Source organism: Euwallacea fornicatus, chromosome 13, assembly GCF_040115645.1.
Source record: "Euwallacea fornicatus isolate EFF26 chromosome 13, ASM4011564v1, whole genome shotgun sequence".
NCBI classification, from domain to species: domain Eukaryota; kingdom Metazoa; phylum Arthropoda; class Insecta; order Coleoptera; family Curculionidae; genus Euwallacea; species Euwallacea fornicatus.
In genome coordinates, this window is record NC_089553.1 from 180209 (window position 1) to 204279 (window position 24071).

The 24071-nt window shown below is 33.7% G+C and overlaps 6 protein-coding genes across 10 annotated transcripts; 3 read left to right on the plus strand and 3 right to left on the minus strand.

Moving 5' to 3' along the window:
- Positions 1–2: 2 nt before the first annotated feature.
- Positions 3–2228, plus strand: LOC136343114 (uridine 5'-monophosphate synthase-like). 2 transcript variants are annotated; one of them, XM_066289541.1, is made up of 4 exons: positions 3–575; positions 640–910; positions 1626–1697; positions 1755–2228. In XM_066289541.1, exons 1-4 carry the CDS (start codon positions 426–428, stop codon positions 1841–1843), a joined length of 582 nt encoding a protein of 193 aa, XP_066145638.1. In that variant the 5' UTR covers positions 3–425; the 3' UTR covers positions 1844–2228. The 2 variants fall into 2 exon arrangements, with proteins under 2 accessions (XP_066145638.1, XP_066145637.1); XM_066289540.1 differs by having other exon boundaries at positions 17–575; positions 1626–2228.
- Positions 2229–2560: 332 nt separating this feature from the next.
- LOC136343113 (E3 SUMO-protein ligase NSE2-like) lies at positions 2561–3322 on the minus strand. Its single transcript, XM_066289539.1, has one exon. The coding sequence runs from the start codon at positions 3320–3322 to the stop codon at positions 2624–2626; it is 699 nt and encodes a 232-aa protein (XP_066145636.1). The 3' UTR covers positions 2561–2623.
- A 232-nt stretch (positions 3323–3554) lies between these two features.
- Tsen34 (tRNA splicing endonuclease subunit 34) lies at positions 3555–4342 on the plus strand. Its single transcript, XM_066289538.1, has one exon. The coding sequence runs from the start codon at positions 3555–3557 to the stop codon at positions 4323–4325; it is 771 nt and encodes a 256-aa protein (XP_066145635.1). The 3' UTR covers positions 4326–4342.
- Positions 4343–4358: 16 nt separating this feature from the next.
- LOC136343115 (uncharacterized) lies at positions 4359–5154 on the minus strand. The gene is made up of 3 exons (XM_066289543.1): positions 4873–5154; positions 4630–4812; positions 4359–4559 (listed from the first exon to the last, which is right to left on the minus strand). The coding sequence occupies exons 1-3, from the start codon at positions 5002–5004 to the stop codon at positions 4359–4361; spliced, it is 516 nt and encodes a 171-aa protein (XP_066145640.1). The 5' UTR covers positions 5005–5154.
- A 68-nt stretch (positions 5155–5222) lies between these two features.
- Positions 5223–12857, minus strand: LOC136343106 (neurofilament heavy polypeptide-like). Its single transcript, XM_066289526.1, has 7 exons — positions 12680–12857; positions 12421–12621; positions 10055–11339; positions 9134–10003; positions 8361–8519; positions 7837–7949; positions 5223–5612 (listed from the first exon to the last, which is right to left on the minus strand). Exons 1-7 carry the CDS (start codon positions 12695–12697, stop codon positions 5607–5609), a joined length of 2652 nt encoding a protein of 883 aa, XP_066145623.1. The 5' UTR covers positions 12698–12857; the 3' UTR covers positions 5223–5606.
- A 409-nt stretch (positions 12858–13266) lies between these two features.
- On the plus strand, positions 13267–23899 carry LOC136343108 (zinc finger protein 281-like). 4 transcript variants are annotated; one of them, XM_066289529.1, is made up of 12 exons: positions 13267–13639; positions 17709–17849; positions 18056–18219; positions 18274–18408; positions 18463–18652; positions 18704–18810; positions 18953–19087; positions 19247–19378; positions 19960–20188; positions 20279–20424; positions 20491–20622; positions 21305–23899. In XM_066289529.1, exons 2-12 carry the CDS (start codon positions 17726–17728, stop codon positions 21449–21451), a joined length of 1641 nt encoding a protein of 546 aa, XP_066145626.1. In that variant the 5' UTR covers positions 13267–13639; positions 17709–17725; the 3' UTR covers positions 21452–23899. The 4 variants fall into 4 exon arrangements, with proteins under 4 accessions (XP_066145626.1, XP_066145627.1, XP_066145628.1 ...); XM_066289528.1 differs by having other exon boundaries at positions 13272–13639; positions 19235–19378; XM_066289530.1 differs by lacking the exon at positions 18953–19087 and having other exon boundaries at positions 19235–19378.
- Positions 23900–24071: the final 172 nt, after the last annotated feature.

Here is a 24071-nt window from a genome sequence, read left to right on the forward strand (position 1 = left end):
CATATGTAGTAAATCCGGGTATTGGAAAGCTATTTCAATTACTTGATTATGAAGTTTTGTTTCATTACAGCACTTATATTAAATCAATTAGTACCTAATAGAAAAAAAAACTTTCTGTGTTTCACAATCTTAAAGGCAGTGCCAAGGAAATAAGTGGAACTCAGAATCTTAAGAGTAGAAAAATGTACTTGAAGTAGAACAAACAAGCAGCAATGACATTTATAGAAATCTAACCTCACTCATTTTTTTTAACCTTTAATATTTATTTAAATATTAATATGTTATAATAAATTATTAAAATCACAACAACGTTTCAATTTATCTCATAATCCTGTTATAATTTTACGCTGGTAAACACTCTCTTATGAAAAAGCTTTTATCATTCATCTAATCGCATCTTTCTATTTCTTATTCGCCTTCTAATTATGGCAAGTCAACAAGAAAATTTGAGAGATTTTGCCATCAAACTGTTTAATATCAATGCAATTAAATTTGGCGAATTTAAGACCAAAGTGGGGCTTATGACACCGGTTTATTGCGATTTAAGGGTTATGGTCAGTTATCCAGATGTAATGGTGAGTCAAAACCTCATCAGTAAAAAACCTTTAGTAAAGCTGCAGTATCTCTATCCTAATATAGAAAAGTTTGGCCGAGTTGCTAATCTATGAAATCAAAGGAATAGATGTTGATATACTATGTGGAGTTCCCTATACAGCTCTACCAATTGCAACAGCAGTGTCTTTACAAACCTCCATTCCAATGGTGATGAGGAGGCAAGAACCCAAGTATCATGGCACTAAGAAAATAGTTGATGGTGTCTTTAAAGCAGGAGACCAGTGTCTTATTGTTGAAGATGTAGTTACATCAGGATCTAGCATTTTAGAGACAGTAAAAGACTTGGAAAATGAAGGTAAGTATAGTAAGAAGATTATGGTGAGGAATGAACAAAGTTGAAATCCACTGAAGTGTTATTTTATAACTTTATAAATAGTTTATACTGTGTCAATGCTGCCTAAATTTTAGACTGTATAAATAAATGATGAATTTAAATTTCTCTCTAATGGTAATTATTAATTATAATCACTGGAATAACTGAAGTGCAGATTTGCTCTACTACTCCATACTCATTGTACACACTTCTGTGTAAAAGCAAAAATTTCAAACTGAAACAATATGTTGCAAAAAATAATTTTTTTATTCAATCTAAACTATTACCCAGTTGTCTCTTTCATATTGCAAAAAGCATGTCCCTTACAACTTCCTCTATGTTTTCACTTCAAGTTTTTAAAAGACTTTAGAAATGGAGAATACATTAATATTTTTACTCTCAGTAAGGTAAAATTTGTTTTTACCAATCATCAAATTGTTATGTTTCATAAATAAAAAATGGCTGAGCTTAAGTCACAAATCAACAACTCAAACCTAAAAGACTTGAGTTGTTATTAAATTGTAGAGATATGTATTATCATATTTCAGACTTTAATTATAACAAATTTTGTAGGTAAAAAATCAGTGTTTTTGTTCTTTGTAAGAATTACTATTGTGACTAGTTACCTATATAAAAGCTAATAATTCAATAAAGGGATACTTTTTTATTATTTAATTAATTGAATTGTTTTTTGCAGGTTTAACATGTACAGATGCTATTGTGTTTCTAAATAGGGAACAAGGGGGTGCTGCACTTTTAAAAGATAAAGGTATTACTATGCATGCTTTAATGACTTTGAGTCAATTGGTTGATTATTTGTTTGAAGCCAAGTGTATTGATCAGGAGATGGTTGAGAAAGTGAAGCTGTATATTAGAGATAATCAAGTAACAGCAAATTTTAAATCAGCAGCCTAAAATTGTGGTGTTTGGAAAAATCAAACATTTCTGAAATTCAAACTAAAAACTTACACATTTTGTTTTAATTTAATATATCAACAAATATAATACTTGCTCAACAGTTAAAGACACACTATGTTAAAGGTGCATTTAAATGTAGTAAAAATATAATTGATGGGACCAATCAAACATACTTTTAATTTATCTAATAAATGTAAATTTTTAAAACCAATAATGTTAGACATAGCATGTGACTCATAAGCTTTCTTGATCAGAACTACCATTCCTTTAATATTTAATTGGACATTGAATAATAAAACTATTATTAACTATTGTTTGCTTCCCCACTAACTGTGATTGAGGTACTTTTAATAAAAATTTGCTTTATATTATGGTAAACCCATTTTGTTATTTTATTCAATCTACTTATGGTATCCAAAGTGCGTTACAAAATCCACTGTAAATATTTGTGGTATATTCTGAAACTAGAGTTGATGTCCATTTAAAATTCAACCTTCAGAGTGCATTTATGTGAAAGTATAGAACTGGTACTGTACTAATTTGTTTTGAAAGATAACACATTAAAATTTCATTGTACCACATCTTTCCAAATGTGTTAAATTATAATTTAACACTCTCAAAATATTTGGTATGCAAAGTGAAAACTAAGGAATCTTATAAGTCAAAAACAAGCACAGCAGAGCATTGATAGGAAATAAAGTCCAAGTGTCCAAATATGCCATTAGTTGTAAAGGTTTATTATGAAAAAAAGAACATTCAGTATAATAATGTAATAGTCTAATCATCATTATCACTCCCTGAAGTGTCCATCTCTTCTTCCTCATTTCTTGAACTACCTCCTTGGGTTGCAATATGTCGTAAAATTTGTTTCTCTAATAGCAGATCTTCTTGTAGATCTGCTGGAGTCAACTTGTTATTTTTGCATCCTATGTAAGGACACATAGCTTTCTTTTTAGATTGTCTTATATAGTCATAAATTGTTTCACTGTCATATATATGTTTGCATTTAATATTTCGTAAAGGCTTTCGAATAACCCCTTTCCTTATTGGATCTAGTGGGAGAGTAAAGGAGGTAGAACACATTAATGAATCACCAATATCTTCATATGTACTGTCTTCTTGTGAATTCTTTGGCACTACTTCAAGAATAGAGCAGTTGTTGTGGAACAATTGGTCCCATATTTCATGATCAGTGTGAACTGTTTCGGATTGTGTGGACAGTTTTTGCTGATATAATTCATCAATTAAGTAGTCTTGAGATGGATCAGAAATAGTCTCCTCCACAAGAATTATAGCCTTTTTAGAGTTTTGGTATTTATTATCAATGGTACAAAACTTCTGGGCAATCTCCTTTAGTTTGGCTACTTCCACTTCTTTTTCGGGATCTTCCAAATTTTCATTAATGAAGTTTTTCCACGTTGTTAAGGAGTTAACACATTTGTCTAGGAAGATGGAATATCTATCGTGTAACGACATATTGAATAATGGATTGTTCAATTATTAATGCAGTGCTTCACGAGAATTATTTGAAAATTCCAATAAATCACGTGATAACTATTGTTACGTCACTCTAACTACCCTTTCAACTCAATGATCGAACACAAAATTATTTTACATGGACCAAAAGTGAGGTTGTAAATCTTTTTATTTTTATTATAATTTTCTTCAAAACACTGCATACTATGAAACCAAAAACCAAAAATTTGCAATGATAAAATTAACATTCATTAACGGCAATGTATTCGTCTTCGATTTAGAGGATTGGTCAACACTCAGATCAGTTCATCGGATAATGGGGCACATTATAGGCAGCACAAACTTCATTCCTTCATTACCTTCCAAATTACTTCCCGAAGAAGTGCTTCTACTGATTGACAAAGAATTAGCGGAAGTTGTTGAATGTCATAGTACTGAAATTGAAGATTGCAAGTCTGTCGAGGAATTTGAAAATGCCTTAATGCAGGGGCAACAGCAGGAGTATAAGAAAATGCGCAGAGCTCAGCTAGAAACTTTAATAGACAAAATTGTGCAAATGAGAAGGAAAGTAGGCGACCATAGAACTAAGGCAGAAATTTTTAATGAGGAACTTGATAAATCGTCAGACATTACCAAAGCAAATATGCTATGGCCAATTTTCTTAAAAGACTCAAGTCCCCAATCCTTGTCCTTCATTTCTAAAGAACGTATAACTTCCCTTACAAATAACTTAAAAACTATTGTCTATCGCGATTTATGGGATAGGGGTTATTATGTTACAAGTGGTGAGAAATTTGGTGGCAACTTTTTAGTATATTTGGGTGACCCCATAATTTATCATGCAATATTCATAGTTAAGTGTATAGAGTCGGAAAGGACGTTTACCCCCACGGAATTAGTTGCTTTTGGTAGGTTAGGGGTTTCAGTGAAAAAAGGGGCAGTATTAGCCTCAGTTAAAGACGGGTGCGTTTCTTATGTAGCAATAAATTGGATTGATGCCTAATCATTGTGTTTTATTAAGTAATTCTCCTAGAATTTACATATCACAGTAGGATATCAATCTGGCAAAAGTACATACTACAGACAACCAGTTATAAATCATAAATATTGTTATTATCAGTGTCTTTTTTTGCAAATTGAAACCGTCCACAAATATCCTAGCGATAAATATTACTAATTCCAGTGAAATGATTAAGGCATATAGTGCTAGAAATGGCATGTAAAAGATGGGGTTGTTCTAAGGAAATAATATTGGTAAATTAATATTGTAATTGTATTTTGTATTCCACAAAGAGTCCTGAACTCACAGTAAGTAAACCCAGGAGTAGAAAAAGGTAGTACTCTAGAGATAAAACCAAGGATATAAGCTTGCAATCTCTCTCTGCCTCTGGAGCTATAATTTTTCCCTTTTTTAGGCGTTCCTTCCAAATATAGCCCGGCAAAACTGAGCCACATTTTATTATCCTATAGATATCAAAAGCGTTTAATACCTGAAAGTTGTAATGGTGTTTTTCGCTTTTATAAGTAATATGTATAAAATAAAAAATCACCACTCCCAAAACACCTAGCGCTGCAACGTACACTGGGGCGAAAGTCATTGCCGGATGGACACAAAGATAATTGATATATAGCTTGTTTTTCTGAAGTATGGGTCCTATTACCGTATAAAAGGGTATTTTCATATTTCTTTTATAGGCTTTGTGTATAACATTGTCAATATTCTTGATAAGGGGGATTTTTTTAAATGTGTAATGAATTTGTAAAAAATTTGACTAGAAATTTATATTGGCAATAGCTTTGGCAGTAATTTGAGGGATAATTCCACAGGTAATTAATTTTTTATCAAAACAAAGGAGGTAAGTATATTGTTTACAGGTGCAGAGAGACTAGAACACAACACTGCATATGTAACAGGGACTTCTTTATTAAAATAAATAATTAAACAATATTTTATGTTCTAAACTATTCTATTCAACAAAAATTATGTACAAATTCTATTTATAAAGGAGATATAAACTGGTATAATTAAATCTATTAATTTACTCTTAGAAATGAAATCATTAGATTTTTCCTTAATGAAGCCTAAGTATTTACAGAACAGCTTACCATCAAATTTAAGAAAAGCGATGCTTAATTTAATCTTTAAAAAAAGAAGCGACACTTAAAACAAGGGTATTAAACTAAATCGAGTTCACTGAAATAATGTCATTTCCACTGAAACCAAACTTCAAGACGTGTATTTTCCATAGGTGGGTCGGTTCCTGATGCGTCTCCTCAGCTTTTTTTACACCTAGTGACCAATAAGTATAGCTTGTGTTAAAGGATTCTCTGATGGGGACAATCTTGGAATGACTATGATCTATTCACTAAGACTAGATTTAAATCACATGTTTTCGGGTACAAGTTATAAAATAATAAATAAAGTAAAACTAGAGAAAAAAACACCCTTCCGCTAGACCTAATACAATCTTAAAGTATAGGGATTGTTACTACAAAATTATGAGTTTCAATTTGAATACTACCTTCAGCTGACCGAGGGCTTATGTAAATAATTTTTTTTTCTTAAAATAAATATACGAGTTTGAAATTATGAAAAAAATTAAACAGCGAAAAGGAACAGGGTATACACATGAGCCTACGGTCATTGAATTCTATGAATTAAAGTGTGTGGGAAATGGGAAAAATAGCATGACACACATGAACAAATTGGCCAAACTACAAATAGGTCCATATCACAATATTATCACAGATATAATGTAGGTGATTCTGGTATCATACAGTTCTTACCTATAGAAACTTTAAAAAGAGAAATATTGTTAGAATTGTCTAATAATCAATAAAAGAAATAGAAGTATTATTTGGTACTTGTTCAACGATCCTGCTCACAGTTTTAGTTGCCTTAACACCGAATTAAACTCTTCGCGCATAAGAAAAAATACTTAAACAATACCAAAATTACGATCAGCGCACAACAAACGTTATTTGAGCGTTTTGTTAAAATTCGACTGGAAAATGTTTTAACAGACACTTTTATGGAAGCTATAAAATAAAACGAATTATGTAGAGCTAATATACACTTGGTTGAATGCATGCAATATCACTAAAACCTTTTGAAAGCGCCACATAAGACACATCCATTCTATTATTAAATTCATTCTTGCGCCTTCCTACATTCATCCAACTTTCCATATCCAGCATATACAGACCATAATTAATAGCAAAGATTCAGTAAGTGTTTCAAATATTATAAAATCACAGCTTCACGTAAAAAGACATATAGTTGATAACTCAACTTGCAATGAGGGGCCCTGAAAGTTTCGTTTTGGATGTATAGTAAAAATGTATTTATCTCGATCGGTCACTGTAGTAAAAAGAGATGAAATTCTTACCAGCTCGGTATGGGTTTTAACCTCAGAGAAAAAAACTATCCAATTACGCATATATAACCACAGTTTACCCAAATTCTATAGATTTCTCCAGATATACAAGTCTCTTCACTTTGCTTGAAATTCATTGTCTCCTTGATAAACGCTTCTAATAATAAATTTATTTTCTTATTATTAACTCTTTTAATAAAATAGATGTAGTTATGACTTTGCAAGGTTCGCTAACAACTTACATACCCCAGTGGGACATGCCTTGGGTCCTTTTAAACTTCAGCAGCTAACATTTTTCTTAATTTCCACTTTTCCATACGAATAACTGCAATATTCACGAACTAGGACAAGGGTAGTACGTTTTTAATTAGCTGGCATTCAGATTTTTCATTTTTGTGTTTGAAATTATTGTAACATAGAAACGTTATCTCTTACATGTTATCCTAAATTATACTGCAATCAATGTGAAAACATTGGTTATGACGACAACATTTGATAATTAACAAAAAAATTGTTGTCCATCCCCATTTATCGTCGTTTGTATGTCTCATGTTTATCACTTAAATACGGCTCTTTACTGAGGAAACTAGCAAGTACTTAAATTTTCAATAATAAGAGCGCTGTTCCACTCATTAATTCCGTTCTGGCCTTGAAAAAGACAATAAAGCCTTGTCGCAAACGTGTTTAGTATAGAAATGTTCTTATTTCCTCCACAAGTCCACACTGGTCACCTAAGAATATCATCCCTTCTAGTACTAAAAATGGTTCTATGAAAAGTTCATTGCCTAGCATTTAACTAACTCACTTGCTTTATGTACACTGAAATACTAACTGATGATAAAAAAAACATTGCAGTACGCTGTGAACTATAAACGTAGGGCGTTGATTAAGCTATTTGCTATACACATCATCAAACATCTCATTGAAAACAAATAACAAATTAATTCATCCAAGACATGCCTCTGATATTTAAACGACTACTTGAGGCTTTTTAATCACCCTTCAGTATCACAATCACTATAGAGTAGCTTTAACCATCCATCTCCTTTCATCAATACAAACTCATTAGAACAACAACCGCTTTTACAAAAGACCCACATTTGCTATATTACTCAATACGTAAAAATGATCAAATACCTGGTGTTCGCTATCATTACTTTTCCGTTTCTTAGACTTCCTTTTAGTCTTGGTGAACACGTCGGAATCGCACGCTATGCCCAGTCTCAGACGGATCGGCAGCTTACGTTCTCCTTGAATTAAAATTTCATTTATTTATCGTTAAAAATCAAATTGAAGGCACTTAAAAAAAATAAGCAGGAAAACAAACAATTAGGAGGGTGACAAATAATACCTTCTACCAGGTTGGACGGGTTGAATTGAATGTTAATTCGTTTATGCTTATAGACAGTTACATATCTCTTGGCATTGACCTTTAACCCCAGATAGGCGATAAAATCAGCTGTAAAGAGGCTTTTCACAGCGGCCAATTCTAAGATCAAAATATTTTCTATTGTAATGTGGAATTTATGTAAGTAATTCACCAGAAAATTGTATGGAGAGAGAGGAGGTATTATTAATTACACCACTTCTCTTTGCATACCTAAATAATAAATATCAGTTATTATTAATTGTAATGGTCAAAACATGTGAAAAATTCTTACCGCAACTTGATAATTCTTTAGATTTCGACTTTTTGGACTTCTTGATCGGCAGGGCGTTTTCTAGGGCATTTTGCAACAGCCTGGAAGTGACACCTGGAGACGACTTAGTTTTGTGCAGCTTCTCGGCTCTCTTTTTACTTAACTGAGCGCGTAAATCACCTATCAAGAAACAAAAATAAGTTTGACGTGGACTATCATTAAAATTTTAGTGTATAGATTATTATAAGTCGGATTATTCGTTAAATTGCAGAAATGTCTTGTCGGATATGTTGCCTAGTATAGGCAGTCCCGGGTGGATTTTGTGTTGTTTTATAGTATACCTACCCAAAATGGGGTTTACATTCCGTATTCTTGGGATTATATTTAGTTATTTTTTTAATTACTGAAATACAGTAAATATCAATGAAATAAAACAATAATAATATGAAAAAGAGCTATACATTTTAGTCATAGTCAAGTAAATAATAATGACTATCCACCTACGCATTATTTATATTTCGAACCGTAACTGGGGACATAATTGGAAGTCTTCAAGTGGTCCTGAGACAAAGCAAAAAAAATTATTTAAAATTTCGATTACAAAGTGGTAAAATCAAACCTTGACAGAATAGTTCTCACTACTAGTAACCGTAGTCTATAACTAGCCCTTGTTAATTGCGCTTTCAAGACAGGACTTAAATAACTAGTTATAATAATACTTCAGGCACATAAGATAAAGTGTATCAAATATGATCAGTGTAGGTTTATAAAAAATAATATTATATGAATTTTACCTTCATCATTAACATCATTCTCTACTTCATCGCTCTCCACCATAATTTCCGTGTCATCATCATCGCCCTCCATATTTTTTAATTTTCCACCAACTCCCAATTTGACTTTCCTGGCAGAATTTCCCACCTCTGATTCTTTACCCCCTTCCGAATCACTTGTCTTTTCATACTTAGCCGGATTTTTAATTTTGATCTCTATTTTCCGTTCAAATTTCTTGGGGTGCCGTTCAGCCTTTACTCTCAATCTTTTAGACGCCGATTTTTCCCCTTTCGGTGATGATTTGGACTTCCCAATTGGAGATTTACGGTCGGCTAGTTGGCGATCACGTGGGTTTCTGCGGCGCTCCTTTTCACTTCGCATTTTAACAGTGCTGTGCCGACTTTTCTTCTCTCTTGATTCATTTAAAGGATTTGAATCAGGTTTCTCTTTAACTTTATAATCATTCTCACTGAAGGATCCGTCGGAAAACAGATCCAAGTGAGCGTCCAAATACAACTCATCTTCTAAAACGGATTCTTCAGTCAAAAAAGCATCTATCGGTTCTTGTTTTGGTTGCTCAAGCTTCTCTTCAGTTTTGAGAATATGAGGTTCCACTGTGGTTGTAATCTCTACTTGAGGTTCAAGTTCGCATTTATCTGTTTCAAGCTTTGGTTCATCTTTGGGCTTTAGCCTAATTATGCCTTCCTTAACATTGATTTCTTTAGATTCAAACTTCTTTTTTCGGGCTTCTAATATAGGATCTAGTGGTTTTTCATCTCTTATAGGACTAGAGTTGGATTTGATTTTTGTCTCAGTTTCCTCAGGTTTAGACTGTCTAAGACCCAGGCGGTCACGCACACTTGGTTTATTCTTGACGATTTCACCAGGGTCTGCAAAAAATATTTATGAGGTAAATTTACAAGTTAAGATTAAACACATACCTTTTCTGTCTTTTCTTCGTGGCGATTGTGATCGCTGACCAGGACTAGGTGACCTGCGTTTCGGACTGAAATTTCTCAACCTGGGACTCAACGGTCTTTGTTTCGGACTAAAATTCCTCCTCTTTGGACTCAACGACCTTCGTCTCGGACTTATAGATCTTTTTCTCGGCGATCTCGAGCGTTTTCTCAAAGGAGATGGCGATCGTTTCCTCAATGGAGAGTTTGACCTTCTTCTGATGGGCGACCCTGCCCTTTTCATAGGAGATGGGGACAAAGACCTTCTTCTTGGGGTTAAGGATCTCTCTCTGGGAGAAGGGCTCCTGGAGTATGATCTTCTGGGTGATCTTTTCCTTTTCTCGATTATGGCGCGGTTTTCCAGCACAAATCTGGCGCTTCTTGGTGACAAAGGGGCCATAGTTTGGGTTTGCAAAGTTTCAGCATTGATTAATAATGGAGGAAGCGTTTTTTCATAAAATGGTGGAATTGGAGTTATAGAGTTGCCAAGCTGAAATGGGGTGTTGTTGAATATAGGAGGAGGAATATTTGGGTGAAAAATCGGAGGACCGTTTGCAGGGAGAAATGGAGGTATTTGAGGAGGCTGCCTTGTGAAATTTGCCCCCCTGCCATGTTTAAAATTCCGGTAATTTTTCCTTTGTGAAGGGGAAAGTGGCCTTTTTTTGTTGTATGTTTCAACTTTAATTGACTTCTCATTTATTTGTTCAGAATCTGGGCTCCCACTCGAAACAATAATTTCACTTTTTCCAGGCGTACTTTCTTCTTTTTCTTGACCCTCCTTTTGCTCTTCAGTCTTAGTTTCAGTAGATGAAGATGGAACATTATCTTCACTATTCAGGTTTATATTCCCTTCCACTTTCCCACCATCCTTTGCCTTTTTATTCTTTGTCTTTACTTTGAGTTCCAAATCTTCTTTAACATTTCCTTGTATTTCATCATCCAATTGTTGCATTAATGCCTCAAGACTGTCAGATCTCTCCAGTTTCAAGGTACAATCATCCTCTTCGTCAGTATCAGATTTTAGCAATTCATCTTCTGAATCTTCTTCATCTGATTTATCAGTGTCTTTATACCGGTCAAACTTACTAACTGGTTTCTCAGGTATTAAGTCAGTAGACTTTGATATTTGACCCTTATGCTTGTCCTGAAGTAAGGGAAATGTTGGTTTGATGCCAGTACTAGGTTGTCTTAAGGTTGGTACAACTTTAGGCTGAGATGGAGTTAGAGGTATAAGATTTCTGGACACTTGTCTGTTGCTTTGAAAATGGTTCTATAACAAGTAAAAACAACTGTCATAGATCATAAATATGGATTAGATTTTCAAAAATATGATTATGAATTTTTTGTTCAAAAAAAGAAAAGGACTATAATGCATATAGGCATGTATAAATTATCTGTTCAGTGTAGACAGATTCAGTTTTGACAATTTTTAGTAGAGAAAATATAGGTGTTGAATAAAAAAAAGAAAAACTACTATTAGTGCCAAATTGTTGAAGTGTTGACAAGTGTAGCATTTATACAGTGCATAAATAGCTTTTAGTCTACTACCACAGAATGACTTTCTTTTAAGAATTTGCTGTACTTTAAGGAGAATGAGACTGTAGAGTGTTCTATGAGAATGTCAATTGACAGACAAAGCTAATATCTGTTTAGCAAAAGTTTATTTGTGGCATTGACTTTTTAAATTTATTTCTTAATTAAGATCATTATAGTTTCCCTCTTTTTCTGTATTGAGTATCATTTCAATATAATTTTAATGAATTTAAATGCAGACAATATAAGAGCATTTATCCACCTATATGGTGAATTATGTGTCCTCTGAATAAGACCTAAATACTGCCTTCTACTGAAGGTATCAGTAATAAATATAATTCATTAAAATGACAAGAACATTCTTCCCAAAATAATTTTTGTGTAACCTTGAAAAATGCAATAAGCATTGTAGAAATCTCATTTAGTATAAAAGTTTTATTTCTTTGTTTGCATTGATCTCCTAAGAATATTGTCCCTTCTAGTAATGATCCTAAGAAAACTTCCATCTATCATTCAACTAATTGACCTTTATATACAATGAAGTATTAACAGGTACTCAGAAAGAAAGTATTCAGACCTTTACACTAAATGAGTAACAATAAACTTTAGGCTTCTAGTGGAGCACTGTTATTAGTTCACCCAATTTAATATGATACAGCATAATATTGTTGTTAAACTTTCAAGTCCACAGTTATACCAATGCATTTGTCTTGTATATAAAAACATCAATTTTCAGAGTGATTTCTTCAAATCAAATACTTTATGGAATATCTACGTAGAATATTCTTTTCTGTGACAAATTTGAACAAAATACTTACCCCTCGACTAGACGAAAATCTAGTAAATCCATGAGGTTCATTTGTTGAACTAAATCTATGACTATTTGTGTGGATAATATGGTCCCTAACACTATTTGGGGGCGCACTGCTCACGGAGCCTAGAGAAGAACTCTTTTTTAACGTCTGCAAGGCAGCTAAACGTAGAGCCTCCAACTCATCTTCCTCCTCAGATTCGGGTACCTAAAATTGTACGGTATCAATTTTAACGTACTCTTGCAACTTTATACGGTTATCTTACCTTATTTGATACGTTCATAATTTGTGAATATGAATGGAAAGGAGTTATTTCTTCAATTCCAATCAGTATGGCTTTAAAATTCTATTTCGGGATGGATTTTGTTGGTTGTTGACATTTTTAATTTCTAATTGCAAAATTACACGCAATAGTAAGTATGGCGCTGGTGGATTTGACGTTAATGACACTATTGTGAAGCTGTTAAAAGGCAATAACTTCGAAACAGAGGAATACGAGTTGCTCTAGTCGCTCTTACTGTCACAGTCGGGTTATATTTGTAGATATTATTTAAATAGCCGTAGACATTTAAATACCGTATTTTTTATTTGCAAAAATATGTTGTTTCAATATTCAACTCTCACGGACATAATCATAAAAGTGTGTGTGCATTTCGGAAACCCCTTTTCCATCTGCCGTAACAAGTTCATCAATATTTAATTTTTACTATTGTTAATGTTTATACAATTAATTTATTTTTGTCGAATGGCATAATAGTTTATGAAGAGTACAGCGATTTAACTAGTGTATTTATGTAGGCAAAGTTTTTTACTCCTGTTTATTTTTCATAATTTATTCGCCCTTCACAGTTTTCAATTTTGCTACTCCAAAGCTTCATCATACATAAACTGATATAATACGTAATATATTCACAATGGATTTTACTCTATTGGCACACAACAAACTACTAATTATCCAAAAGTCTATTATGATAAATTTTCGCTATAAATAAATATAAGTTCCCTTCACAGTGAATAATGTGACTATTGGCGCGGAAATTTAAATATTCTGCGTTCGAAATGCCCTCTACGATGACGTTTATACAAGGAAGGATTCTTGGCAAAGCGAAGCCAAATAGATGAACGTATGAAAAGTGAACGGTATCCGACATGTTGTACGGTTTTGTGTTATGGTGCTAAAAAGTTTTCTCCAATTGGGACCCGATTTCGGATAGTTGAGAGGACGGTAAGTGCTTGGTTTAAATCAAAATACGTTTAAATGTACCTGATACCGATAACAGCACGTAAGATTTCGCGGGTCGCGTGTGTCCGAGGGTAGGGAGCTTCGTCGCTGTGATACGTAGAAATTTGTGGAAGGGGTGCCCGTGTGTATTCATCCCCACAATCTTTAGAAAAGTGGTGGTGGATTTCCTCCACCACGATCCAAGTTGGGCAGCGGCGTCAGATATATCTTGGATGCAGGAGAATTAAGTTTTCCGAAAATCCTGCCGAAAAATCGACAACAAACTGGGAAGTTTCTCTAGTATTTGCGGTAGCCATTTTAATTGCGTTGGTCTGGTTGCTGCTGATATCACCTCTAGTTGTCTCCATTACGTAAATGTTTTTTTTAGCGTTCTTGCCTGTTCATGTCTACATGCTTAAGGCTTTGAACAATTCAAATTAAAATTTTATTAACAAAACCAAGTCAGCTTTATCTACAAGCTATGATAAAAACTATTAAAAACTTTTAACAAAAATGCGTTTAACTGCTGCCAACTTGCTCCCCAATGGAAAGTTTCCATTATGTACTAATTACGTGGTTCGAATTCACTATCAGAACCTGTATGAAAACTCCAAAAAGTTAAAACTCTGAAGGTTGAACGACTTCTGTGTAATATTTGTAAAGTGCAGCCAACCTGAACTTCGGGTCAGTCCAGTGTTTGGATTTTTCTACTTTGGGCTATGTTATAACGATTTATAATACATTGGTAGATTCACCAGAAATGAGTTTTCAAAAAGGTAGTCATTGTTACATTTTTCACTTGAGTCCACCTCCCAAAGGTAATCACTCCGCAAATGTAGTATACAGGCTATTACAAGTATCATATATTAAACAAATGTTGGCCAAGTGTTCTAAATGTTTGTTATGATAGGTTTATGCAGTATATAATTCATAAAAATTACTCCAAGAATTGTATTAACTTTGAAAGGAAAATAATGTTGACTTAGAAGCTCATAATAATTATTGTTAGTTACAACATGAAACTAAATCCATCTAATAATAAAAATTAGATTTGGTTTCAAAACCAACATTTTACTTAATTTCTTCAATCGTCTCCTGTATTTTATAGTTACTTATGCTGAATTTAATTTTCTAAAATTTTCAAAGTTCAATTATTTATACAAGAAAATAATTTTCCTGTTGAATTATTTCTCTTCTATTCAAAATGGTAATAGTTCATGGTCAGTTCTTATACAGCATAAGTTTCTATTCTTAAATACCCTTTTTTCTTCAACCTACATTTGAGTAATGATATTGAACCTGAATAGTTTGTTAGATAGAATTGGGAGGTTGTTACTACTTTGAGTTTTGTGAGGATCCACAAAATTGCTATCACTCAGTTGAATATAAATATACCATATGCTCTCTTTTTGGATAGCCAACCTGATGTTAAGGATACCTACCTTGGGCTTGTTTCTGTATTCTAAGAAGTAAAATGTTCCTTGGGAATTTGGCAATAGGATCATAATCACTTGAGTGTGTTTGATTTGTTTATCATTTGTACACCAACCTTTTTATTAGAGTACTGCAAAGATTGGCTTAATGACAATCAATTCCATAGTTCTACTATTTAGAGTTTTCCAGCTTGGTCCTTAGATACCTCATCAATTTCTGGAATTGTATTTTTACTTTTTATTAAAATGGTGAAGTATTATTTCTTTATAATTTATAATTAAACTTATTCTTAATTTTTTTTCTTTTCTCTTCACTCATATTCTCATGTGAAGTACTGATTTTTTCCTCAGGGTACACATCTAAAAACAATACAATGCAAATTTTCCTTTTGCATTCTAATTCCTTAAAAGCAAAAATGATTTCAATTTTTTTTTGTTCTGCTGAACTAATAAGTTGTTGATATTAATCTCCCCTTATGTACACACTTTTTTAAATAATTTGTAATAGATAATTAATAGTAATTTCTTATTCCCAACATCACCTTACTGTTATACATGCGAACCTTGATCAAATCAAACTATTGGCATAATATACAGAAATAGCGAGGGATGCTGATTATTACCATTAACACAAATAGATTGTCTAATAGCTTTGTTCATGAATGTATATTTCATATTCATAGCTGGTGTTGTTTCATTGAATCTAACACTCCCACCATTAACTCCACAGGAGTAAAAGTGTTTCGAGACCTATCTAGCGAAACCTTGACGGTGTTGCAAAATACCAAATCAACCTTGAGTGATCATACAATACTGAGAAAGAACTGTTCCATTAGGTGCAATTTGTGAATTTTCTAATATATTGGCGACTAAAATCTCTTGTTGTCGAAGAAAATACTGAATGTACTTTAGCTAGGCAGTTTCTTTTTAAAGTCATATTGTGCGCGACTACGGTAGCTCTTAAAAAGGTGAAAGTACCTTTTTATGTAGGTAACTAGGCCTCGGCGCGATTTCTCTTACATCAAACCCATGTAGGACATTAAAATGATCGCCTCCTCCTTGTCTAGCTCCGCGTAGCCGACGAAGACGAGAGGCCTGGGTACCGAGGCCACGTGACCCGTTAGAAACCGTGGTACCGTACAGTGGCCCCTTCTTCCAAGTCGATGGCTTTGGCAGTTCGTACCGTACGAGTGAGTTTTGCGTGGTGGTGTCGTTCTTGTAGTGAGTCGCTTCATCCCCTCTGTATTCCGTGGGTGCAAGAGTGGACACGATAAGGGCAGGGGTTTCCTCAAGGACACGGCGGTACTGCCTTTCCGGGGGGGACACGCTACTTCTTCAACTTTCTGATAGGGGGATTTGAATTATTGGCGGTCTTGATTGAAAAGCTGATTCGAACGGGAGCGCGCAGCTGTTCAGGTATATGGCTTTGGACAAAGCCCTGGCAACCTCAGAACAATTATTGGATGATATTAATAATGCTTCCATTTTCAAAAGCACCATAAAAATCTTTAGTTTACCCTAGAGTTGCCATGAATTGATTCGAATGGTTTAAGTTTAATTTATATGAGTGAAATTAATTCGTGTTTTAAATCAAATGATTTTTTTTAGAGGAAAGCTTTAAAGCGACATCCTGAGACGCACACCTTTTTGAAAATTTGATATTTAAACTTATTGATTTTTTTATAGATATTGATATTGATTAGATGTAGATATTGATTTTTTCAATTTCTTGGACAACACCTTTTCTTGGATTTGGGGCTTTTCAGCACTACGAGATTTTAATGTCTATTTCAAGAACGAGTCCCTGGTTTCCTTGTTCTCTGTTTACGAGATTGACCAAGTTTTCACTGACTCTTTAAATATATTTACTGCAATGTAAAAAAGATAAATCTGTAATTTTAACTTAACTTTAATGTTTAAGTTAATAAGATTATGAAGAACAAGAACAAGATTATGTAAGTTTCAGTCTCAGTCTCGATATACGAGACCAAGACAAACCGAAGTTAAATTCTAAATATGAAACCGAGAGTGACGCTACAGAAAGATCCATTTCGTGAAGCTCTATCTGAATTATTTGAACATGCATGTAAAAGTTGCAAAATGCAAAATTCCTTAAAAGGTGTTCATTTTTTCTACTGTTTTTTCATAAAGTAATAAACCTTCTCTAAAATCTTATGGCGTCTGAAATAATTTATGAATTTGCTTTATTTCTTCCTCATTTTTGAATCGCCCTTTAATCGATTTTAAATAAATGTAAGCTACGATATCAACATTTTGCGTTTTAGAGAATTTCCCAGGTGAGGAATTGACACATTCGTCGTTTTTAGGCGTCCACCTAAAAATTTGTTAAGAAGCTAATTTTTTTCTAATTATTTAAAGCTCTGCAGTTTTAGTTTGTGAACATCAAATTAAAGATTTAACAATTGAAAACATCTAACAAGTATTTTTGAAGCTCTGGAAATTCTTTCCTCACTGTTTTCTGGGACCGCTTTGGATTCGCATTTCTATTAACTTTATATAGGTGCGACATAAGAGAGATAACTACACTTTTAAAAGCTTCTTATCCGTTTAGATATAAATACATTTAAGTATTACTTAATGATTCTTAATAGTTGGACTGAAAAATTTTATATTTCCAGGTTTTTCATATTAAGACATGAATTTTGCACCATTTGGGGTACCTCTGTCTGCGGCTCTGCCAGTAGCCACTCAGTTTTCGGCAGGAAAAATCACACAAAGTGTGACAACAGCAAATGGACAAGTCGTTGGCGTTCTACAAGGTTTGTTTTAGTAAAGCAACAATTAATGTTTATTTCGGTATGCAGCTAATCAAATTCTAAATTCTCCAGATTACTTGAGGTTGGTTTTCTTTGTTCATTTTATTAAACTACACCATTTTTAAGTATAATTCAGAAAGCGACGAGATTATTTAGGACTTATTACGTATAATTCAGAAAAGGTCAGTTGTACAAAATTGCTCTTAAAGGCGGTGAAAATGGCATCCATTATATCCGCCCCTTGGACGCCAGTGCCTTCGCCCAGGCCCCAAGCAGCCCCACCGGAGGTCAGCAGGGTCAAACTGTTATTACTCTGCCGATAACGATGCCTGGATCAAAGCCAGGAGATCCCCAACAAACTGTACAAATTCAGGTAATTTTCTCGAATTACTGCTCACAAAATGGCCAAAACATTCCATAATATCAGGTAGTAAATCCCGCCCAAACAAGTGGAGGCAACAGCCCCAAATACCAGCTCTCTCAGATCCCCATCCAAACGTTCGGTCAAGGTGCAACAGTGCTTACAGTAGCGTATAATGGCAATCAAGAAGGGTTGCAAATCGTGAGTTCAATGTCTATGACGGTGAGAAAGGAATAAAAACAGCAATCTCTTTAGCTTGATGGTGGGCAAAGCGGCCTAGAAGGAATGACAGTGGTGGCCGCGTTACAACCCCAAGATATTCAATTATTGCAAGCCCAGATTGAGCACCACCAAACGCAGCAGCAACAACAGCCACAGCAGGAAGATAAGGATGAGAGCGATAAAAGCGTGGAGGTGCCGATGCCCGTGGCCCTCATTAAGACAGGTTTAATGGATTTAACATATTAATTAAATTGTTTTAAACATTTTGATTTAGAAATGTGCAAAGACGGAGAGATGCCACAACAGACTGAGCCCGAAGCAATCCACGTACCTGCTCAATATTTGCAGAACATGAGCAGTTTGCAGGAGTACCTTCAAAAGGTAAGTTGCCCAAAACTGGCTCGTGGATTTGGAAGCATGTACTCGTTAATTTGAAATCGTTGGATTGGCAACCTCACGATCCTAGTCGAAATTTGTTATTCAACTTTATTACGGCAAATAAAATTGAATAACGGTTCCCTAGGTGCAGGCCGCTCAAACCCTGCCACTCACTTCTTTACACCAGTTTCTCAAGTTTAACGGCGCACCAGAGATTAAAAGGGAGTTCACTGAGGACGGCGTGATCGAAACAGTGAGCATCGCCAATCCAGATGACCATGTAGGTAGAGTATTTTTGTGTTGGGGTTGTACTAGTGTTTTTACATTTTTGTTTAGTGTGTTATGCGTAGATTTGTTTATCGATTTTTTTCTTTAGTTTTCCTTGGTTTTAATATTTTCCTTTTTTTGGAAATGTCCAAAAAATTAGTTTAATTTGCAGGAACATCTCATTATGAACAGTATCAGTGAAGTACCACAAGAGGAGAACCCGGATGATTCTGCAGACAAGGGCAAAAAGAAGAAAAAATACAAAAAGAAGCCACCAAAACCCAAAAAACCTAAACCTGGACAGGTATGTTTTATTGTAATAAAGCTATGAATGTTAAATCTTTCCTAATGTTTCTCAATATTTTTTCATTTTTTTTTTAAATAGATTTTGCCTGGTCTATTTTCATCCAGTTTTGATCTTAAGGAAATAATACGTTATGCATTTTTAATACAGGGTCTAATAGTCTTGATAAAACGGCGAATAATTACATCTATGTTGATCTTTTAGTCGATCTAATTAAATCTCATTGGGCTCTTATATTTTTAGCGAGTATGTTGGTTTTTAAGGCAAAAGATGAAAGGAGTTAAGAGCAGCTAAGAGACGCTTTTATTATATGTACCTAATTCATATCAGATTTCTTTATCATTATTAAGGTAGCAGTATTCTTAAATAAGCCTTTGCGCCATAAAAATTATACATCAACATTACAATTCCAGTTTAAAGAAGGTATAAAATAGTTATTTGAAGGCTTTGAATAGAAGTTAGTCTCTAAGTAAAACAGAATATTCTGAGATATTCAGTAACGGTTTTATTCTATATACCTTTCTATACTATTTGTGAATTTTGAAACAATAACTAATCTTTTAATTAATTTTTCTATGAAGGTACATATAGCCACAGCTCTTGACGGTACCACTCTATTTTGTTGTCCTGAATGTCACATGGCCTATCCAGAAAAGGATTTGCTTGAACAACATCTTGTGGGCCATAAAATAGAGAGAAGGTTTATCTGTGACATCTGTGGTGCTGGTCTCAAAAGAAAAGAGCACCTGGAAAGGCATAAGTTGGGACACAATCCTGAACGACCTTTCGTTTGCTCCGTATGTATGAAAGGTAAGTGTAGATTTATCTTCATAAACAACTTTTGATACAAAATTTGTTTGGTTTCGTATGATATTCTTTAGAGAATGTTTTTTCCCGCAGGTTTCAAACGTAAAGAGCACCTAAATTTGCACTTTGTTATCCACTCAGGCGAAAAAACTGAGATTTGTGGGGAGTGCGGAAAAGGTTTCTATCGGAAAGATCATTTGCGAAAGCATACTAGAAGTCACATCACACGGCGAGCGAAAGTGAGTCATGGGACTGAATATCTGAGGGTTGTTGGTAAATATTTAAAATTAATTATTTTATGCCAGGAACAAGCAGAGCGAGCGCAAGCCATTTTAAAGGCGGGTGGCACCCCTGAGGATGTGCAGGCCGAATTAGGGGGGTCGTTACCCAATGGGACTACCCATGCGCAGGTTACCATTCAGGTTGGAACTGGCGGGGTAAGTAGCCTATTGTCGTTTTCCAGTAATTGATATTTGTTGCGTTTATATCGGAACTATAGAAATAAACACTAAAGAGGACAAACTCGACTGACCTATCTAATATAATCTTCTATCATTTCATAATTCAGTTAACAAATACAATCAACAATATTTGCTTTTATAACTAAAGAGTCCAGCATGAAAATATTCAAATATATGATTTGCCTTTGATTATATAGATATCCAATATTTAATTAATTCCTTCATAGGGTATTTATATCTAAATTACAATGCACTTGCTCAATCAATACTACCCCGCAATTAATCCGCCATCGTCAAGTGATTGCTGTATACTTAACATCCAATGGTGGACACTCTCTTTTACTTGCTTTCATGCTTTCCTTTATATCGGGTCATGTGTTGCTTATATCTTCAGAAAATGTAAGATTCATTGTATACTATTTTTGTTCCTGAAATTCAGGGCGGCATTCAAAACCCATCCTTATACTTCCCGGATAGTAAATGTAACGTCACCATTTTGCTACATAAGATCACTATATCATACTGTATTTTGCGAAATTCACAAAGTGATAGATAAGAGAGCAAAACTGTGTATCATCAGAATTAAATTTAATAACATAATACTAGACTAAACTTAATGACATATTTTTTGTACATTTATCAATATTAAAAATTTCAGGGTCCTAACAGCCAGATTCAAATTCCCGTCCAAATCCAGGTTCCACAGCATACGATCCAACTGAGTAGCACTGACAACGACAATAACCAGGCGAGTACAGTTGTCCTGCCCTCGGCCTCGGAGAGCATCAATATAATGCCCAATTAATCGTCTGTTGATGTACGTTTCTGTAATATGCTCATTTAGTACATATGTCATTGTCCATAACATTTACGGTTTGTATCAGGTGTCCGGGGCACACAAACACAACTTTCATAAGATTTAGCATTGGTCATATTTAAAATTATGATGTGAGGTTTATTTTGAGGTGCGAAACCATCTGTGGCCATTCTAATGGGAACGGAATTTCTTTATATTTGCAAAATACGTAAATTTAAAAATTGCCCATATTACATCTTGTAGCACCCATGATTTTCTACCTCGGAAGCCGGGTTCACATCATAGAAACTTCGTGTGCTAATGTCGTGAATTAAATGAGCGTGTTAAGCCACTTCAGATCATGTTTCTCGCACTAGCCTTTGTGATAAAATTCAAAGATCTGAACCTTTAATTATAAGGTTAAATGCGGTAAAGGAGGGTTTTTCAGTTCTCTAATTTTATTTCTGGGCAGTTGATATTGTAAGGTTTTAGCTTCAGATTAGTGTTTTTTACAGTGATAATTGTATGGAGTGTCGGTGCCTTAAAGTGTCGCTAATATCAAACTGCTGAAAAGGAAAAGCAGTACAGAATTTCATTTAAATATTATTTTATTTAATTCAGAGACAAGCAGAGTCTTAATGGTTGTTTATTTCAATCCTGTGTTGATTGCCAAAAGTGACGAAAAAGAATTGAATCGCGTAGCTCGAGTTGAAAAAGTGCCTCCACAAAGCGTGTCGTCCCACAAGGGTCAAAATTGGTTACAAGACATAGGTTTTGATCTTTATGAGACCAAACCAACTATAAAGAAACAATGTGTTAATTAACCCATATCATTTCAAGGGTAATGATAAGATTTAGAAAATGAGTTTTTTTGAGAGAAAAGAAAAGAAAAAGTTATAATAGAGTGTTTAAATCTAATGCAGCAGGAGACCATTTCTTACCGCAGGTTTTCAGGTAGGGCAGCTAGTTCTGGAAATATCAAAATTTATGTCTTAACATTTAATTTCATCAAAATTTTACATGATAAAATTCAGGTTAACTGGACTTAAGAAATTATTGTCTGAAACTGTAAAACAAAGCACAGCCGTTCGTGAGCCGCCATTACATTTATGCATCATTTAAAAATTCTGTTCTTTATCGCAGAAGAATACTTGTCGTCGGAACAGAAAAACTATTTTTATTCTGTGAACTTGTGAAGAAAATTATTAACTTAGTTCGGCAATAAAAAATAAACCTAATGTAGGTATGAAAACTTCCGATTGATAGATCAAGTTATCTCAAATGCCTAGTTGAATATTTAATGCACTCTCGAAATTTTACTTTATTTGACATTCTATGTTTGGCTTCTGCAACAAAATGACTTTCCTTTTCGCTTGAAGAAAAATATTTTTTACCTTCCGAGGCGCTGTCGAATAGCGTTTGCAAAATATTTTAACTTTGCGCCTTTTTGTCCCAGATCCTATTAGTTATGTATACAAGGAGTGAATAAAAAGGTTAAGGTCACGAGTATTATACAAAATTTTATTCAATTTTGAACATATTGCGATGAAAAAAGAATTAAATGTCTATCTCATTTGATTTTGGAAAAAATAATGTGTTTTACCATTGGTGTAATGTATTGTCAGTGTCTGTAATGGGATATAATGTCAGTGGTATCGAGGGATTATTATTTTTTTAACTCTTAATGAATAAAATAGTATTTAAAGCATTGTTACGCGTTCAATAATTTACTAATATATTAAAATTGAATAAATTATATTATTGTGACCTTTTTTCCTTATATGCCTAGACTTTGTATATTCATAGTTTTTTTTTTCTTTTTTACAGTATTAACTCACAGAGATATACATACTATACTAGGTGTCAAAGAATTGATGTTATAGAAATTCTGATACACCATGTATACATAGTGTAAATATACTTTTAACGGGAACAAGGGAATTTATATCGTGTATATAGATAGAGTCGTTATCGGAATAGCTTTAGGAGAGTATAAAGAATAATTAAATAATGTAATTTTTATCTTGAATTACTATGTTGAATCCTATTGCCATAGATGACTTTAAACCAACTTCTACAATTTTTTTAATATCCAGTTTTTCTATCTACCTTTCCTGTTAGACTTTGCAAAGATTCTTTACGAAGGTTAATAATTGTGATATCCCATTATTAGTTTCACTTAAAGTCCCAGTTCGGAGGAACTCAAAAAAACTGTACAATTGTTTATTTGCTCTCAACTAACCGTCAGGGTTTTAACGTATGTGTATATATTTCACATTAAAATGTATTATCTTTATATTGTTTTGCTTTTAAAGGCATGTCTGAATTGATTTTTAATTTTTGTAACTGCCTACGAGTAGAATATAATTTATTTATTTGTAAGTATCTAACTTTTAAGAAAACATTTTTTATTCGCGAGATGGTTGAATTTATCCATAAAAAATATTTTTAAAAATATTAATTTGTTTCATTTAAGTTCGCATGTAGTATAATGTACGAAGGAGAATGTAAGTATAATCGTACAATTGTTGTTTACTTAAAAACACTGATTTTTTTGGAAACTCCTTGCTATTGTGATTATAATGCCCGGATGAGATGTGGTAACATTAAGTTTTCGACATGGTTTGGT

Bases quoted from the DNA above. Each gene is read 5' to 3' on its own strand.
- LOC136343113 (XM_066289539.1), bottom strand. From the start codon at position 3,322: ATGTCGTTACACGATAGATATTCCATCTTCCTAGACAAATGTGTTAAC.
- LOC136343106 (XM_066289526.1), bottom strand. The intron at 11,340-12,420 runs GTAAGTATTTTG...TACTTGTTATAG, and splicing joins GATTTTCGTCTAGTCGAGGG to AACCATTTTCAAAGCAACAG. The intron at 8,520-9,133 runs GTAAAATTCATA...GTTTCTTGATAG, and splicing joins GAATGATGTTAATGATGAAG to GTGATTTACGCGCTCAGTTA.
- LOC136343108 (XM_066289528.1), top strand. From the start codon at position 17,726: ATGAATTTTGCACCATTTGGGGTACCTCTGTCTGCGGCTCTGCCAGTA. The intron at 18,220-18,273 runs GTAATTTTCTCG...CCATAATATCAG, and splicing joins AACAAACTGTACAAATTCAG to GTAGTAAATCCCGCCCAAAC. The intron at 19,088-19,234 runs GTAGGTAGAGTA...CCAAAAAATTAG, and splicing joins TCGCCAATCCAGATGACCAT to TTTAATTTGCAGGAACATCT.
- Tsen34 (XM_066289538.1), top strand. From the start codon at position 3,555: ATGATAAAATTAACATTCATTAACGGCAATGTATTCGTCTTCGATTTA.
- LOC136343114 (XM_066289540.1), top strand. From the start codon at position 426: ATGGCAAGTCAACAAGAAAATTTGAGAGATTTTGCCATCAAACTGTTT. The intron at 576-639 runs GTGAGTCAAAAC...ATCCTAATATAG, and splicing joins TCAGTTATCCAGATGTAATG to AAAAGTTTGGCCGAGTTGCT. The intron at 911-1,625 runs GTAAGTATAGTA...TGTTTTTTGCAG, and splicing joins AAAAGACTTGGAAAATGAAG to GTTTAACATGTACAGATGCT.
- LOC136343115 (XM_066289543.1), bottom strand. From the start codon at position 5,004: ATGAAAATACCCTTTTATACGGTAATAGGACCCATACTTCAGAAAAAC. The intron at 4,813-4,872 runs GTGATTTTTTAT...TACAACTTTCAG, and splicing joins CGCTAGGTGTTTTGGGAGTG to GTATTAAACGCTTTTGATAT. The intron at 4,560-4,629 runs GTGAGTTCAGGA...TTATTTCCTTAG, and splicing joins TACTCCTGGGTTTACTTACT to AACAACCCCATCTTTTACAT.